Genomic DNA, 18,413 nt, shown 5'->3' with positions numbered 1-18,413 from the left:
GACTTTTCCATTGAAGTATGCGCTCTGTCACATATTTCAGAGGCACTTTATGACACTAAAAGCTCTAAAGTCTGGGCTAGCCGGAGCGACTATACGATGCCAGTGATGTACTTCATCTTCGCCGGCCGGCGCCAGCCTTCGCAGGGCCACTGACCTTTCCGCAACAACCAGGAAGTCTGCGTGATTCAGTCCTTGGCTGGCGCACAAAAACTACCCACTCGTCGCGGGGAAGAAAACGATCCTGAGGCGAGTCTGCAATCATCGGGATAAGATGTAGATTTCTAACCTAAAAACCCAAATGCGAGACGAAGGTTTGAGTTTGGAACAGGAGCTGGACAGCATTTTTTCTTTTTTGTAGGCTCATCATCGAACACCATGTTCTGAATTTGCTTCAGGGGACACTTCATAAGGATTTTTTTTTGCCAACTGAAGTGAATCTTTATTTATAATTCATCGCTGTTTGGCCTGTGTCGCTTTTTTGGGGGGGAGGAACATGGCGGCGAGGTGACTCAGCGTCTCATGGCACTGGAGGCGCTGCACTTGTGGACGGAATTGAATCGTTACGTCCCTCGTAAAACAGCCTCGCACGTAATTAGCTTGGGGGCCTTTTTGGCCGTTAAATGATCCTGCATATTAATCGAGCATAATTATTTTCCATGTTAGTGTCTCTTAATTGATTCTCATACAAAAAATGATGTTTCCTTTGGAAACATTCCCCCTTCCTGCTGGAGGCGTGTAATTGCAATCTCCCAACAGGGGGCGTGGAGGAGTGGGGGATTGGGGTTCATTTTATCGTGACTATAGAATGGTCAACCAGTATAAAAGAACAGCTCTGCAGCCACAGCCCCAGCGATGAGGCGCCAGAGAGATTTAGTGGGGGACGGGTAGGGCCTAACAGCTGATCAATCAGCCGGTTAATCGCGGAAGCATTACTTCCATGCAAACAAGAGGAAAAGGCTGTTAGCCATGAATAATGCAGGCGGCTTCGGGGGCCAATTAGTGAGTGAGGGGCTCGCTTCGAGTGTGAACGGCCGAGTCATAACTTGTCGACACCACCAGTCTGAGTAGTCGGACAAGAACCTGAACGCTCCACTGTGGTTTCCTTCCGAGGGGTCTCATGGCATCCCATAACCCTCTCCTCCTCCGTCCAGCCGCTGCAAATCCATATGTTCCGCTCCTCGCACCCCCCCGGCCCCCAACTCGAGCACCCGTGGCACACACGTCCACATCCGCTCACGTTTGCATTCCCATAGCAACCTCGCAGCAGTGGGCCCCTGTTGTGACCCACAAGAACAATCTCTGAGGGCAGCTATACCCGCTGAGTTGATTGGTGCAAATCTTACTCCAGCATCTCGTCTTTAATATAAATCACAAAAAATAGGAGAACAGTGGGTGGAGAGAAACATGAAGGGAAATAAACGGACTCGAGCGCTTTGATGCTGCATCCACAACATACAAATAAACACAAAAACATAAAAATAAAAAAGTTCAGACAGACTTGGAAAAAAAAAAAAAAAACAGACCGGAGTGAAAAAAAAAAGGTCTCAAAATATGCATGCATGGATTGAAGCACCTGGAACAGCCTTGCAGGTCTGGTTAAAAGCGATGAGTCATGACAGTTTGCAGAGCCCAAATCCAAAATCACCATTAATGTTGTTTCGTCTGCACACTGGATTGTTTGTTTTTCCTTTTCCCCTCTGCGCGTCTCACGTCTCGTCTCATTGTAAGCCAATTTGGTGCCATCGTTCCCCAGTGGTCAAAGACGCCGTTCCAGCTGTAATCATAATCCATTGAGGAGATGCAGAGGACGTGTCGAGCCTGCGTGGAGATATTAATTTTGTCTCCCCATGTAATGCTATCAGCTTTGAAGGCATCTTCCCCGCTTAAGCCTTTTACCAATGTACTTTTTGACATCTTCATTCATGCTTGCACCCCGACTACACTGATGGCGCACAAGAAGAATTCATGTTTGAGGGTTTATATCTTTCCAAATTTGAGTGGGCATTGTTCTTTTTAACATATGGGTTTCAGATCATTTTTGAATAACAGTAAGATTCAAAGTGTATAATGTCTCCCTCTCCTTCCCACAATAGGTGACGGGCAAAATGCCTGCCTGTGAAAAAATGTGTAAAAAAAATAAAAGAACGTTTAAAAATATTTGTTTCACAAGCTCTCTTTTTAAGAAAGCCACTCGAAAACCTCAAATTAATTTATACATAAATTTGAATGTAAATGTGTGAATAAATTTGTGCTCTCCCTCATATCTCACGGCGGGAGACCTCTTTCTGTTTCTCGCTCGTGGATACAAAGGCCGCTCTTTGTTGCAGAAACTCGGCTAATAATATTACGCTCCCCCCCCACCCCATCCCTGTTTATACAGTAATGATGCTGAGACTACATTAGCATGAAAAAGAACCCGGAGCTGTCCTCTTTTTAAACATTGCGATGCCGTTCCTGCGTGTTGCGCTTTCCACCCCCGACTTGGGCTCGAGGAGAACTTGGTCGTGTGCTGTCGGCACCGTCCGCGGCCCATTTTGCTCGGCGCCGTCGGTGCGAGCGCCGCCGTATTCCGAGATGTAAACAGAAATCGCAGCCGCTTTTCGGCGCGAACACAACGTGAGGAAGTGACAGCAAGGGCTCCGAATTGTGGTGACACGTCGCTGCAAAAAGCACAACAAAGGCCCGAGGTAATACACGAGCACAGGTGCCGAGTGCTGGAGAGGGTATTGCTCCTCACCAGGAATCCTTGATGAACTCTGACAGATTTCACCTACGAGGCAGACACCGTGTCCCCGGCCTAACAGCTGCTTTTCACCGTTTTTTTTTTTTTTTATCCCAGTTTTTTTTTTCACCCTTACCCTTCTTCTTTTAATCATGGCTATGTGCAGCACTGCTGGAGTTTATTGTTCAGCGCCTGTTTCTGGAACAGCCCCGAATGATCTAGATGAATGAGTTTTCTTTGCCGTTAAGCTTTTCCTCCTATAGTAGCAATACACGGTGCAGCGCGGAGCAGAAAGGGGGAGATAATTCCATAGGTTTGACGTAAAATTAAACGTAAATACGATTTTGAAAAATCGTTAGCTGGTTGCAGAGTGCATATTATTGATAAGTAAATTAAATAAAGTTTTAATTAAAACAGCAAGGGGCCGTGTGCAACTATGATGTTATGCGCTTGTTAATTTCGACACAGGGTCTTTCTCATATTCCAGAGCTGTGGAATATTAAACCAAAGAGGTTTACTGCATCATGTAAAAAAAAACCCGCTTTGGAAATGCCATGTTGGAAAACGAGATAAAGCCAAACATCCAATAAAAGTTTTTGGCTTTGCTTCTAACACCTAAATGTAAGTGCAACCAACCTCTGCATGAAAAAGTGACTTGTTTTGTTACCGTGAAGGTCATGGTTGTCTACACTGTTCAAAGAGCTGCAACACATATTACTATAATATAGACGTTCCGCATTTGATAAATGGATATCCAATACTGTAGATTCAGCAATGTGCAGTGCAGAAAAAAGCCAGCCTTGCCGTCGTGTGCGCAAAACGCGTCCTACCGCGTAAGCATTATAGACCTCGGCCATTAGCCGCATTACAGGTGAGAGCCGCCGGTCGCTCGGCGTAATGTTGAATCAGGCCGTCGGCCAAATCGGCCGCGCGCAGCAGGCAGATGGTGGGCGCAGGATCCATCAGGCAATCAGCACTCACCTGAACACACAGCGGAGGTGGGGAGTCATTATACGGACAGAGAGGCTGCTCCGTCCACGGCAAGCGGTCACCATTTCTGAGAGGGGGGAAACAGCAACAAAAGAAATTGCGGGGTTCAAACCTTGCAGTGCTCGCAGTGAGCTGCATTTCGCCACCGTTGCCCCTATTGTTTTCCCTCTCCTCTGTGGCCCAGCCACAGCAGCTCTGCCTCCACAAAAGCCTAACCCCGCTGAGAGCCGAACCTTGTCCAGCATCAAGTTGCATTTAGTGTCAAACCCGCCGCGCTTCCGCCGCCCAGGCCGCATTTATTCGAGTCTGAGGCTTTGTGTTTTATTTCTCTGCGGTAAAGAGTCAAAAAAAAAAATGTTTTGCGTTTGCCCTGAAAAAAAAAGAAAAAAAAAATCAACTCACTCATGTTTAGGGGCTGCGACAGCGTTTTACTTTTAACCACTCTGGCCTCATTTTGGGAGCGAGACTCCTGTTTTTTTTCCAACCTCTTACTGTCATGGTAAATCTATGCACGTGGGGCGAAATGTCAGAATCTGTAAAAATAACTGGATCTGGTATACTCTTTAATTAATTTCAACTTGCTCATAGAAGTTGCTGCGGTGTTCTGCACAGTCGTACACACGCAGTCAAAGGCAAGCAGCCTCTTGAAGTCGATCCTGGCACAACTGACAGTATAATATTAGATTTTTATTTTTTTTCCCGTCCCGAGCTTAGTTTTCCGCTAATAGGAACATTCATCAGGGCACTTCAGGTTGAATTGAGGGGAAATTAAATATATTTAGCTTTGTTTCAACTGGAGCGTCAGGGCCAGAGGCTCCATTTAATTCCCCTGTTGTTGTTGTTGTTGTTTCTTTCGGCACCTCGAGCGACGCGCAGCCACACCAGGCATTAGTTAGGAATCTTGGCGGAGGATGCGGCAGCCCGGAGTTTGTCTCCTGGCCTGTAAATGCATCCGCTGCACTCTCATTACACGTTTGTGCTGCGGAACAAACATTTTTTCAAATTATCACCGCTGTAACTTAATAGCAGCACGCAGTGCAGCAGCAGAAACAGCTCCGCCTTGCAGCCCGCTGCATTGATCACATGGCAGCGGCAAAGCCTAATGGCCACATTAACAGTGGTGCGCACAGTACCCGCGAGCAGCAAGGGGCACTGGGTAATTTTTCTGGTTTTTAATTTTGAAGTTTTATTTGTGGCTACAAATATTCCTCCATGTTTTAGGTTCAGGTTTGAACTGGAAAATACTGAGTGCAACATCCACTAACCTGCCAGTTTATTTTGCATGTTAGCACAAATAGCTAATCAGCCAATCACATGGCAGCAATTCAATACACTCAGACGTTGTGAGGATGACTTGCTGAAGTTGAAAGCGAGCATCAGAGTGGGGAAGACAGAGGATTAAAGGGGATCAAACTATCAAAACTCATTTTCTCCTCCTTTTTTGTTACTGACATGCCAACTAACACAGCAAGTATGAACATTTTAGACAGGATGGCCTCTTCCATGTTACTGCTCTGAAACAATTCTTTGGGATTTTGGGAGGCTTTCTATGTCACGAGCCAACTTGATTATCATAGTAATGGCCCAACAGACATTTTGGAGCTAGTAGCCATGGCCAATCAGAGAGGAGTGAGCTGTTCCAAGGCGGAGCCACAGATGGAGCAGGTAAGGGGGCCAAAACAGCCTGGGAGAAGTGTTTGCTTTGTAAGGCCTGTACAGCTCAAACTAGGTCTTTTTTTTTTGACCAAACAAACCTTGATTACTGTTGGAGCCCCTTTCAGTGATATTGAACATTGGTGGACATGGTTGTTGGTTGCAAATGGGTCTGAGGTCTGATTAGTTCAATAACTGCTGATCTACTGGGAATTTCACACGCAACCATCTCTCATAGAATGGTCCCAAAAATAGAAAATATCCAGTAAGCAGCAGTGGAGTGGAGGAAAGTGTATTATTGACATCAGGGGTCAGAGACTATAGAAAGTTTAAAGTCACGACACCTCCAACTTTGAAGCACCACATATACAGTATATATCACTCACCCGCCACTGTGGGCCTGTTACCATTAAGGTGTACCTAAAGTGGCCGGCGAGTGCATATTTTTAATATGCATTGATCCAGGTTTGTTTGTTGCATATTAGGTACCAAACCCTTGTGTACAAAGATGCAGCACACTTTGTAAATGTCTTCTACAAAATAATAGAAACATTCATCAGGACACTTTAGGGTGCATGCAGGGGGGATTAAATATATTCAACATTGTTCAAACTGGGCCAGCTGGGCCATTTAATCCTCCGGTTTTATTGTTTCTCTCAGCCACTCTTTACATCATGTTCACGCCAGGCGTTAGTTAGGAATCTGGGCACAGAAAGTGGGAGCCCGTTTCTGCTGCGTAAAACGGCGCCAGGGGCTCCTAATGTGTCCACCGTGCTCTTATCCTGTGTGCATACTGACACAAACATTTCTTTCCGTCTTTTTTTATTTATTTTTTATTTTTTATTCTTTTTTTTTATTAAACTTAATAGCGATGTGCTGTACACAGCGGAAACTGTTCTTGCCTGCCAGCGCGGTGCTTTGATCACATGGTTCTAATGACAGAGCCATGCTAATGATAGCATGAATGCTCGTGCCCCAAAACAGACGGAAGAAAATAAACGTCCTTTCTCATTAAATCCACAGCTGAGTGAGTTGCATGCTAGGGAAAGCAGGCGACCTCAAACAAACCCCTCAGCTGAGTCGAGGATGACAACAGCCTGGACGTGGAGATATGAACGTGGTCGCTGCTACCTGGTTCGCTTTGAGTGGATTAAAATTTTTAAAAAAAAGTTCCTTCATATAGATGTTGCGGTTAGCTTTTTATTAAGTTTCTTGTTTTTACTCTGAGTTAATGTGATTTTGTAATTCATCTTAAAATGAAAGCCAGTTCCTTGTTATTAATATCTGAGTGCCCTTGATCCAGCAATTCAAATTACTTAGACATTTGTTTCACCTTGACTAATTAAAACAACAGTCTGAATTTCCTCCTTTAATTATGAGCTGAATAATCGTTGCTTGGTTCTTCCACCAGCCATCGGATTGACGAGTGAAGTTACTTGTTCAAGTAACTTCATCCTTTCTTATGGTTATCATAAATTTCTTCCAGCCCTACTGAAATGGGAATATTGAACAAATTTGTCTGCATCATTAAAGCCCGGTTGCTTAAATGACAGGAAGTAATCATTTTCACTTTTGAATTGAAAACCTTTGCTGCCATTTCAAATTCTTCTGGCTGACGTTAAATTACAGACGGCTGAGATCACTGGTAGATGCTCGGTGCATGACCATCACATCAAACCAAATGTGACAGGATTTAGGGCTATTTTTAGTTGAACAGTCACTCGGATTACACGGCTATAGAGCAGTGTCCTAAATTCAACAATTACTGCAGTCCACAGCATTTATTGGCTAATGAGGTCTGCAGATTTTGGGGACGCTGGATGTTCCTACCGATCCTGCTAATTTAACGCACCAGGGCTAAGCCACACATTTCAATTTAAACTTCAAGCAACTCATAAACAATGGTCCGACTGCGCAAATTCGAGACAAAGTGATGAAATTGTCCCCGTCTGACATCTCTCTGGGAGAAAACAAGACCCTGCCATTCATTATCTGACTACTTATTATCTTAATTGTTCCACAAATCACTCTGCACAGTCGGCAAGTCACATTATTCAGCAAAATTGCATCAAAGGCATTTATGGTCTCTCTCTCTCTCACTCTCTCTCTCTCTCTCACGCTCTCTTTTTTTCTAAATTCTGTCAAAAGTGACTGCATTACTCACTGCATGTGCTCGCTCTTGCCGCCTTGAAAAAGAAAAAGAAAAAGTGACAGTGGAATTGCAAAGAAATGTTAGAAGACGTGCGAGCGCTTGAGCTCTGCCGTCACCTTAGGCAAGCTATTTTTAATTTGCCAACAAAGGCGCCATGTCTCTTTTACCGCTCCCTTCATTTTCTGTGTTTCAAGCGCAATCGGAGCCGCCGGGACCGCTCAGCCCCTCATTTGCATGACAGGTATTGGTAAATCAGGCGAGGAACTGCAGACGGCAGCGGGCCGGCAGCCAGTCTTTCCACGGCTCCTTCTCATTCAGCGGATTTGTTGACACTTGTGAGAACGCTGTCGTTTTCACCGGAGCTCTAATTGGTGATGTGCTGTGGAGATGCGGGCTGGATAAACGGAACAGAGGCCCAATGGAAAAAGGTTTTAGGCCAATTAGAAGAATTAGATCTCGATTGTCGTCGCCGCCGCTGTTTCCTTTCTTTGAGCACACTATGGGTGTAAAAATATCTGTCCCGCGCCTTTTATAATGAGAACTCATCGTCCCGTTCAACTAGCACTGTAATGACTGCCGGTGGATGAGAGTGCACCGGGTTATGAGCGAGCCTCGAGGCGCCGAGGAATCAATGTGCTTTTCTTTGATGATTTATGTCCACGACAACTTCCAGACCCTTAAAGATGACACATACCCGAAGATGATCACGGCACAAGTGGTAGCGACTTAAATAGCAGGCCATATATATATATTGTGGAAATTAGCGGTCGGACGTTAGAAGACACGGAAATGATCGCTATGACTCCAGGGGGTGGTCCCGCAGTTCCTTTTTATGGGGAGCATAAAACATTTAATGTAAAACCATCCAGAATCAGCGTTAACATAAAGACGTTTGGAAAAGGTACACTAGGTATAGGGAGATGAGGGGGGTGGGAGGGGAGATGAAGGCGTACAGGTGCCGGAAAGCATGAACTCTGTCTGCCGTTCTGCTGAAATGCGCTTGTCAGGCAACACGAGACAGGCTTAATTCGACACAGTCTGGGAGTTCGGCTGCCCTTGAGCCTGACATTTGATGAAAGAGTTGAGAGATAGGGAGAGAGAGAGAGAGAGCGATGAGGGCTGATTTATTTCTTTTTTTTCTTTTGCCGCCCAAAAATAACGTTTCGACTCATTTGCATGAACCGTCTTTGGTTTAATTGGCTGTGTTGACAATTTGCCTACTTGCGTGTCAGAGGCTGAATCCGTGTAAAGGGGACCTCAGTTCCTCCTGCCTGTTGAGAGGAGCCACCGCAGTCACCGACGTCACTGTGTTTCCCGAGAACGGAATGGCGCCGCGTTCAGCTGAAGGACAGCGCAGTGGAGAGCAGGAACGGACGGATGTGGGCTTTATTTATGGCACCAAGGACACCCAGTCCTAGGTTAATAACAGTGACTGTGAACACCCTCACATCAATAACAGCTCATGGTTCTTGCATTCATGAGGCACAGGGTCGATTTCTATGAACTCTTTTCTAAATCCCCTGCAAGCACATTGATTAGAATTGTCAACATGTTTTATCCATTCGTGAGAAAGAAATTGCACTAAATTATTGCCGCCATCAATGAGCGTCGCCGCCGATCGTTCAGTGCAACATAACTGCTCGCGTGTGCATTTTTCTTGTTGACGTTTTTCATGTTATCTCAGTTGCCACACCGATATATCTGAACTTATCCGGTGCCATTTAAATCTCACGCAGACATGCGACGATTTGTTTTTTGACGTGGATGAGCCTCGCTCCCTGAAGAATGTCCACCAAGACAAAATGCTTCGTTGGAATGAACATCAACATCAAGTCGTCAGGCTGCCGTTTTGCATTCAAGCGACGACATCAGCTAAGAAAATGTACAACTTGTCAAGAAACTGACTGCACGTGTAATTGTAAAGGATGTTCTGCAGTAGATATGTTATTTATCACAATCAACGCAACATCAACGCCCACTTTGTGATGCACCCAGTACTTGCCAGGAGTTCCTAATAAAGAGGCCGGTGAGAGTCCCCGACAGCAGGATACGTAAACATAGTTGCCGTTTCATGCAAAGCACCAGCTGGTTTCTCTTCCCCTGCTGCCGTTCCCAAAGTAGCAGCGAGAGGTTTTTGAGCGCTACATCACCAACGTGGCGTTCAATGAGGGCGCAGGGCATCCATTATTGCACATTTTTGCGTAACTCGCCAAAACAGGTTGTGCAAAAACGCACCCTCACGATGGCAAGCAATGGCAAGCGTGGATTGGGAATGCAGCTAATATCGTCCGCGGCTCAGAGGCCTCGCTGCCAGTTGGGCGACTTATTAGATCTTTACTTTGGGCTCAGCTGCAATCGATACAAAGAACTCCGTAGCAGTGGCTTCCCCTCAGAGCCCGTCGCCGGCGAAGCGCGGATCCTTATCCCAGCATTATTAGTGCACAGCACCAGTATTTTAGCACCTTCCGAAATCTATCTATCCATCCATCCACCTATCCGTCAGTCCATTTGTCCCTCACTCCCCCTGTGCTGATCACTGCTCTACTGTCACAAAGACAGAGCCGACCCACCCCCATTCTCCTTCAAAAAAAAAAAAAAAAAAGCTTTTGATCTCCCCTCTGCATTGTGGCACTGAAGAAAGGGATGAATCCAAGCAAACCACAATGAAAGACCCTTTTTTTCCCTACCCGAGCCTCTGTCTGAGTGGCCGTGCAGCAGCAGCAGACGACCGGCTCACGAGGCTTCCCTTCTCCTCCTCGTTCCTCCCAGTTGCAGGCTGCAGTCAGAGGCCGGCTCGCCAGCTCCTGAGCGCATGCATTTTGGATGAGAGGTCATTCAGTCTCTCTGTAAAGTGCCAGCCTGCAGCTATGCTGAAATAATTACCAATAATTATCACGCCGGCTGAGGGAGACTACGCCGATGCTTTGTGATTTGTTTATTCCGAGAGGGTTTTTTTTCTCCGTGTGCCGCATTAGCGCAGGTTTAGATATCGCACCAATCAAAAGTCAAGAAGGCTTGTAAGCCACTCAGTCTTCCCGTGATTACCGGGGGGCTGGGCGCATGTGAGCAACCTCACAATAAATGCCTATTAATAAATGAACGGGAGGGTGTAATCGTACTGAGGTAGAGTAGATTTCATTTTCTTCTGGAATATTTAGGTTGGCCGTTTAATATTTCAGTGCAGTCTGAGGAAGGTTTAATTATTGAACTTTGCATCTGTGATATAGTGGTGATGTATAAGTTTGCAATTGTGTACACAGTATGGGCACGGATGGAAGTGAGAGTTTAAGGAGGAGGAGAGTCAAAAGTAAGGGAGCACCCAGAATATCACGCTGTGCATGTCCAATTAAACACTAATTAAATGCAGCAGAGCACAAAAAACAAACAGACCGTCCTACCTGAGACTCCAAATAATAAGCAGAATGAAAAACGACGTGTATCTAATGTGGTGTCCAGATTGAGATTAATGTGGATGCTGATTCTGAATCAGGTATCCGTTACCAGTGTGTGTGTGTGTGTGTGTGTGTGTGTGTGTGTGTGTGTGTGTGTGTGTGTGTGTGTGTGTGTGTTGGACCAGCAGCCGCAGACTCTGAGGGGGGAAGAGCGATTCTCACACAGACAGGTGTGGCAGACAGCGTGGACAGATATCATTACCTGCGCTAATTATTGTCTGGAAAACTATGGAAGCCCACTGCTCTGCCGCCGCCACCGCCGGGGGAAGCGAGAGGGGACACCAGCTAGACGCGCGCCCCCTCATGCGTGCACCCTGTCCCGGCGGCTCGTTAAACTTTCCGATCGGTTTCCCACAACAGTTTTCAATGCTCCTTTAATGGCAAGAGCAATGCGTCGCTCATTTTTACACCGTGCTCGTAAATGTGTTTTGTTTTTGTTTTTTACACACACTTTGATTCACATCGCATGCTAATCAAGCCTTACATTATGACCGTGTTTGGCTGTAAATGTGTCAGCGTACCTGTTTGAGTCATAAATGATATAAATCAAGAGTTGAATGCTGAACATTTATTTTAGCGTCTAATTTATGGCCTGTCTGGCCATAATGCCAAGCGATGTGTCTGAGTGTCTTTATAATGGCTGACAGATTTGTTCTCAAAGGTAGAGCTTGAGACTCGACAGTGTGAATCACACAGGTAGGTTCAGGAAGTACCTGTCGAGTGGTCTTATTATATTTTAATGTATTAACGATATGCAGGCCATGACCGCACTGAGGGAGGATAGGGAGCGAGAAAGAGAAATAGATGCACCATCCCTGAAGATAGATTGAAAATTGCATTTCTTGATCATTGGAAGTCGTGTAATGTGTGCAACCAGTGGTGCCATGAAATCTAGAGTAGGAAGTGACATCACGCTCCCTCTGCGTGTTCTTGCTTACTGGACAGACGACCAGTGATGTGGACAAATCCCATCTGCTACCATTGGAACTGTTGGCACCTCCCCCCTTTAATCATCAACTGACAGCGCTCAATATTAAAGACACCCTGCTCCGTTTAAGTGGTGGCCTTAATTCTATAGCAACACAACAGTATAACCTAATCAAAACAGAAGAACCTCTCGCTTACAGTTTAATCTACCGAGTTGATCATTTGGCATTTCCCACTAAATAATGGTGGTTGTGTCATGTACACCCGATCCTAATTTGCTCAGAGTCCAGTTCATATTTCAGTAGTGGGCGCTGTGGATGTGCAGCGTTTATTGTGCTTTTACAACATAATGCGGTGAAATTAGTTTGTTGTTTAAACAGTGTTTCAGCTCCTCACCCTCCACTTTGGTCTTCACAGGTTCCTGCAGGTCAAGCTGATATGGCGGCTGTGCGCTGGAACCCTAAATCCCTCCACTCGGCCCTGGCCTTCATCCTCCTGCTCCTCACCCTCCTCCCTGAAGCCAGGTACGACAGCAGGCTGTATCTCAGCCCTCAGATCCGCCTCGGATCCATATTTTCCTCCGTCTTCTTCTCCCCTGCTCTAAACATTTCATTCCCTCCAGACTCTTGTTTATTTCCCGGCGAGCTGTTTTGTATAATACCTGTATTTAATCAAGTTTCCCTGCCGCAGCAGGCGTGGTAATCTGAGCAACGCCATTAGGAACAATATAAATCGTTATTATGAGCGGAGAAAAACTTTGTTCAGTATTAAACAGCGAGAGGCTCTTGGATGGGAGTTCAAACGCAATAACAAAAACCTCTATAATTGTCCGGGTAAAAACAAACAACACTACCTGCAACATCCTTAAACTGATAAAGAGGATCTTCAATCAGTCTCTGGACAGTTATAGATAAGTAGTAACAGTGTTTGTGCTGGCTTCATGCGCTATGGACAGCGAAGGGACTGAATCCTATTCTAGTATACATGGAATAAGTTGGCACTTTATTGCAGAAACACAAACAGGTATCCACACTTACATTCACACCTATGGACAATCTGGAGTTGCCAATGAAGCCCAACTGAAATCTGCACATTGTGGAGGGAAGCCAAGAGTAGATTAGAGTGAAGTGGAGCGCTTAATTTTAAATGTGATCAGTGGTCTCCGCTGCACTGCTCTTCAATTCCAAGATTAGGTAATTCAGTTACATCGCATTTATAATTCATAATTCCCCATCTGAGGCATTTTGGCTCCCGCATCCCGAACATGTTCCAGTTCGCGTGGCACAAGAGCAGGACCAGTTCCAGGATTCAAATCGCACCCCTTGTCGTTTCAAAGGGGAAATATTGGACAGGCTGCCACCCATGTTAGCGTTGTCCATAAGGTGGGATGTTATGGTATGGCAGTGGGGATGTGGGAGATGTGGGGGGGACGCATTCTAGCCGAAATCACTTTAAGATTTTGCACGCCAGGGAAGGGCTCACTAAAGCTGGAAGACAGCAGCGGGCAGGGGAAAGAAACCAGAAAAGTGTGACAGGGATTAGCCCAGTTTGCTTTGTCATTGTGCCACTTGGCTTTCCTCGCTTATAAGGAGCACACAGCGCTTGTAATTGCATATATCCAAGAAAAAATGTATAACCACGGGAAGGCGGAGGCCAATCCTAGCAGAACATACATACGAGAATGCACCCCGGCCTTGCTGCAGGTGGCTCAACTCAAGGACATGATGTTTGAGCTCCACCTCCTCTACCCAGCACAGAAGTTGCTGTTGACACCCTTGCATAATCTAATAATCCCAATTTCCGCTGGCCTGGACACTGCTCCACAGTTGGGTTGGATCCTTTAGCGGAAAACTCTTCTGCCGTTCCAGCATAACAATGCTGAACAATACTGTCGCGCAGAGACTTCAGCACCTTGCAACTGAATACATTACAGTGCTGAGTCATCTACGTTAAGCAGTCGCGCCCGGGGAAACTTCTCCTAATCCCTGCGGATTTATTGAATGTATCTATCGGGAAACAAAGCATGTTGGAAAAGACAAGGGGATTGGCTAAACCCTCTACCAAGGACATTCAAATGGACCTATCAGATCTGTCAAGTAAGCCAATGCCTCCTATTGGTGCACAGGATGACATCAGCTGTGTGGTAGTGCCCCATGGAAGTCTTGGCATAGCCAGTTAGATGGAAAGCACAACAGCCTCCAGTGTTATTTTCATGCCATTCCTGTCCTAGGAAAAAGCTACTTCTTCTCTTCTGATAAAAAGGGGGCAATAGCAGTGTCCACACTGTCTTCAGCAATCTTCCTGGTCTTCTTTCTTTTCAAAGCTGCTGTTCACTCTCCACTCACTCTGTCTTGCGCCTCTTTCAGCAAGCTGATGGGTCACTGACTGCATGAAAAAGGAGGCTACGTGTACCTTGACACATTTAGAATCTAGTTTCTTTTATCCAGAAGCAGAAACAGTGCAGCACACTCTCATGCTACCATGCCACAAGTATAACACAATGTGATCACTCGTGGGCATTTCTCCCTGCCTCTGCTGCTGTTACGTCGGAGAGGAATGCGCGACCAAGTGTCTGAAGATTGATTATGGAATTGCTTTGTAGCAATCAAAGATGCATAACGGTTCGCTGCCACAAATAATTGCATTGGATCTTTGGATATCGGGACGGCCATTTAGACATGAACATCATGATTATTGATATGCCCCTGCATTCCACCTACCCCCAATCCTATTGCTCATTCTTAACAAGCATGCGTCTACGTATAGGGTTTGCCATGACATGCAACACTGGGTCCTTATCTTGACCTCAAACGGAGTTAAATCATTGAAATAAGATGTACTTACAAAGACGCTATTAATGACAAGTTGCCAACAGATTATATTCCAAAAATGACGGTACGTGTTGTGCGCACACTGGATCACTTTGCATGGGAACTGCCAACAGCTCAGTCATCAGGGTGTTACCGTTGCCAGTTTGAGGAAATAAACAGGTCCAAGCCAAAAAAAAATCTCATAATACTGTGAGTGGAGTTAACAAATAAGCGAGCCAAAAGTTTTCATTCAAGTTTTTTCGTAAAAGCATCACCAACTCAATTCCTCATCGCTTTTCTATGCATGAACCAGAATGCACCTCCAGCATTTACGCCTCCTGGCTGCAGTCAAGCCATGTCTGTTGGGTGGAGACAGACAATGTCGCAGCAAAGATGACCTTTCCAATGCAAAATGTAAGCACTTTGTCATTTTTATCATTTTGGATATTGGTGTGACATTTTATGGCATGGTAAAACGTATGGCAAAACAGAAAAGTTAAACCAGTCACAGTGCACGCAGCCTCTGACCTCAAAGCATCAAAAATGAATAAGGCAGAAGCACGAACGACATTCCTCTGAAGTTTTTTTTGGTCATGCGGCAAGGGCCATTTTTTTTTTTTATTATTGCATTAGTATTCAGAAGTGAATAAGTAAATATATGGAATATCATTAGGGTTGATGCACAGGAGATAAATAATAGAAATGTTGAAGTGTTGACATGCTGAGGGATAGAAGATTGTGGTGACACACTTTCCAGCAGGTTCCAAGCAGCCAACACAATTCATTATGCATGAACACAGCACGTGATGAGGATTTTCCCAAATGTTAATCTTTCTGGATTTACTTAAGAAACGATGTAGAGCACATAGTCAAAGCCCTTGCATAGTGGCCCTTTTTTTTTTAACACATTCCAATCAGTCTGACTTGCACAATGACTGGCCTGGGACGGCTCCATTATTTGTACCTCTTGAGAAAACTCAAACCTGAGAGGCTGGGAGGGAAAAAAGGAATTGCCTCTCAACGTCATATCTTCGTAGTGAGTTAATACTAATTGGCCATCAGAGTTCACGTTGCCAGAGTTCTGAAATAATCCCCCAAATATCGGCACACGCGTTCACTGTATGTGTGTGCGTATCAGCAGAGCCGCTTCTCTCTGAGAACTGCCACCCCCTGATGCCTGCTGATGCTATCACCAGGTTCCAAATCGGCTTTGCCACAGTTGAGGCAGGAGACTTTCCTAATGGATTAAGGTGTAACAGACAAATCCCTCATATAGTGTAAGGGTCTGTTATTCCGCGCATCACCAAAACTTTCTCAGTTGACCGCACAGCTAAAAGACAGGCCTGACGAAGTCATTATTGCCATGCGTACGTGTATTACATGCAACCAAGTGGGGGATGCCTTTATTTTCATCTGGCGGAGGGATTTTTTATTCATGAGCTCAATGGTCTGACCTCCCCCCGCCGACAGTCAACTCTTAACAAGCGCGGACACCGGGGCCGTCTTGTTGTCTGTTTTGTTTGTGATCTATTACCAAGCTGCCCGCCAACACGGCACATAATCAATAGCTATAAGGATGAGCAGCTATATGTACACTTAGCCTATGGATTGGCTCTGAAGTTGGCCGGCCTTTGCTCACATTCTCACCCCTCAATCCAGCATGAATTATTCACAGCAGAGCAAAGAGGGGCATCACTTTGAGATGTGACCTGGTCAACAGATAACATTCTGTTTCAGTGGCGTCGTCAAGGTTAATGTGTCGGGAGTCTAGCCAAGGGTAATATATTCATGGCTGGGCCACTTTGCTGATTGAATGACCAGACCAACAGTTTCATTGTGGACACAAAAAGAGAAGACATACAAAGGTTGACCCGCTGTGAGTTATGTTTATTAGCAATTATCTGTGTCAATATGTCCACCCATGCAAAATTTAATTATGCTTTGCTTTTTTTCCCCTTTTGTTCAGAAAAATGAGTGTAGGGGAAAAAAAGCATAATCATATTAACAGAAGAGAAAATTAACATCATTAGCTTAATGCTAATTTTAATTCCAAGCACGCATAATTAACTTTACAGTTCTTGTCATTCATTTTAAGTGGGACTTTTAGTAAAGTCGGCACATCAAACTTTTTTTTTGTCCTGAAGGTCACAGTGAGCTCAACTATCCTTTTCAATTTTAGTCAGTGGATGTGAGGCAGCAAGGCCAGCCAACTTTCTGTCATATTAATCTTTGCCTTAAGCAATTGCATGGACACACTTACTGCAAGTGTGTCCATGAGTGGGCATGGATTTCACTTTGTATATGTATGTATTTATTTATTTATTAGGCTGTTAAGATAAAAGGCTAAAGGTCTTCAACCTGTACAAGACCTCATGTTTGCCAAAACAAGGGCAGCATTTAAATCTCATCAGGACAGCGCTGATCCGGTTCTCTCAAGTGGCCACTTCAAGCACTGCAGCTACACAAACCTCAGAGGGCCGAAGAGCCAGCGTGCATAGCAAGCATCAACTCTAGTGGATCCATCTTGATAAAAAAAATCTATTACATATGTTTTCAGATGGCTGGAATGTAACTGGACCAATCAGCAAAGGCATTAGTCCCAGCCAACTGTTATAAACTAATTCCACTAACAGGGATGGCATCTCATTGGTCTCATCTTAATTTGACTGGCAGGTGGTTTATACAATCATCCAGCAGTTTCCAAACATAACTAATCAGCTCTTTCCTTGATGGGCATGTGATTTGGATCCAACAGATGTGGGAAACATTCCATCTGGCTTGACAGGTTACAAAATAGGATTTGGTGACAAGCAAGAGCAGCGTTCTTATAGAGAGGACTGTGTTTTATTGGCTGGATAGCAATGGCATAAATAAGAAAATGTTTGCGCTGTGCCAAGTGAGTAGAAGGTTAGATTGAAGGGGGTTTAGGTTCTTTAATACGTCTTGTGTCACCAGACACACCAGATCAAATTATTTGTATTTCAATGGGATGTATTTGTGATGTTCATCTGGGCCTGTCCGTAACAATTGAAAAGAGCACTTTACCTTTCATGTAAATGAAACCCCTCCCAGAGGACCCATCTCGCTCTGTTCATATTCTGACTTTTCATGATCTGACCCTGACTGAATACTATGAGAGGATGAGTGGGAGAGGTTTCAGACTTAGATTGTTGGTGGCCCAAATGCCTTGTATCTGGTATTCCCAGTTGAACCTTTCAGCACAATTCAGAATTTAGAAGAAAAAAAAAAGTCAGACAGTCAATACATAAGTATTTTTTCCAATGTCCTACATTTAAAAAACTTGCTTTTCACCATGAGCCGCCAAAATTCTTTTAAAATGTAATCGATCAGCTTCCTAATTGCTTCCGAGTTTCAGTCAATTTCCTATTGATATAGTGAGCATCTGGCCCAAGATCTTCAAAGTGACCAATTAGTGGACAACGCCAGCAGGCATGAATCAAACTCAACCTTGATTGGATTTCCCAGAAGGTGTCTGCACACTACAGACAGACCAGTCGCTGCTGGAGAAAAACACAAATGCGGCAAACTTGTAGGTCTCCTGGGGGAAGTGGGGGAAAAAAGGCCTTTGGATGATTTTCTGGTTGACTCTGGTATTTCAGCATCAGCTGACTTGATTGAGGAGTTGGAGCTAACAGCTTTCTAACGGAGCACTGTGTGCCAAACACAGTCGCTGCAGAACATCCCAT

At 45.0% G+C, this 18,413-nt stretch overlaps 1 protein-coding gene across 2 annotated transcripts in view; it reads left to right on the top strand.

The window, feature by feature from the left end:
* The window catches only part of gabra3 (gamma-aminobutyric acid type A receptor subunit alpha3), a 95,437-nt gene that overhangs the window by 17,053 nt on the left and 59,971 nt on the right, over nucleotides 1–18,413 (top strand). For both annotated transcript variants that reach the window (XM_076020270.1, XM_076020269.1), the window contains exon 2: nucleotides 12,314–12,420. In XM_076020270.1, coding sequence (XP_075876385.1) covers nucleotides 12,314–12,420 — 107 coding nt within the window. The remainder of the gene's footprint in view (nucleotides 1–12,313; nucleotides 12,421–18,413) is intronic.

Source organism: Nelusetta ayraudi, unplaced genomic scaffold (genome assembly GCF_046127955.1).
Source record: "Nelusetta ayraudi isolate G7.1 ecotype Tasmania unplaced genomic scaffold, CSIRO-AGI_Nayr_v1 ptg000011l, whole genome shotgun sequence".
In the NCBI taxonomy this organism is placed as follows: Eukaryota; Metazoa; Chordata; class Actinopteri; order Tetraodontiformes; family Monacanthidae; genus Nelusetta; species Nelusetta ayraudi.
Note: the sequence above shows the minus strand (reverse complement) of the source record. Positions and strands in the feature narration are given on the sequence as shown.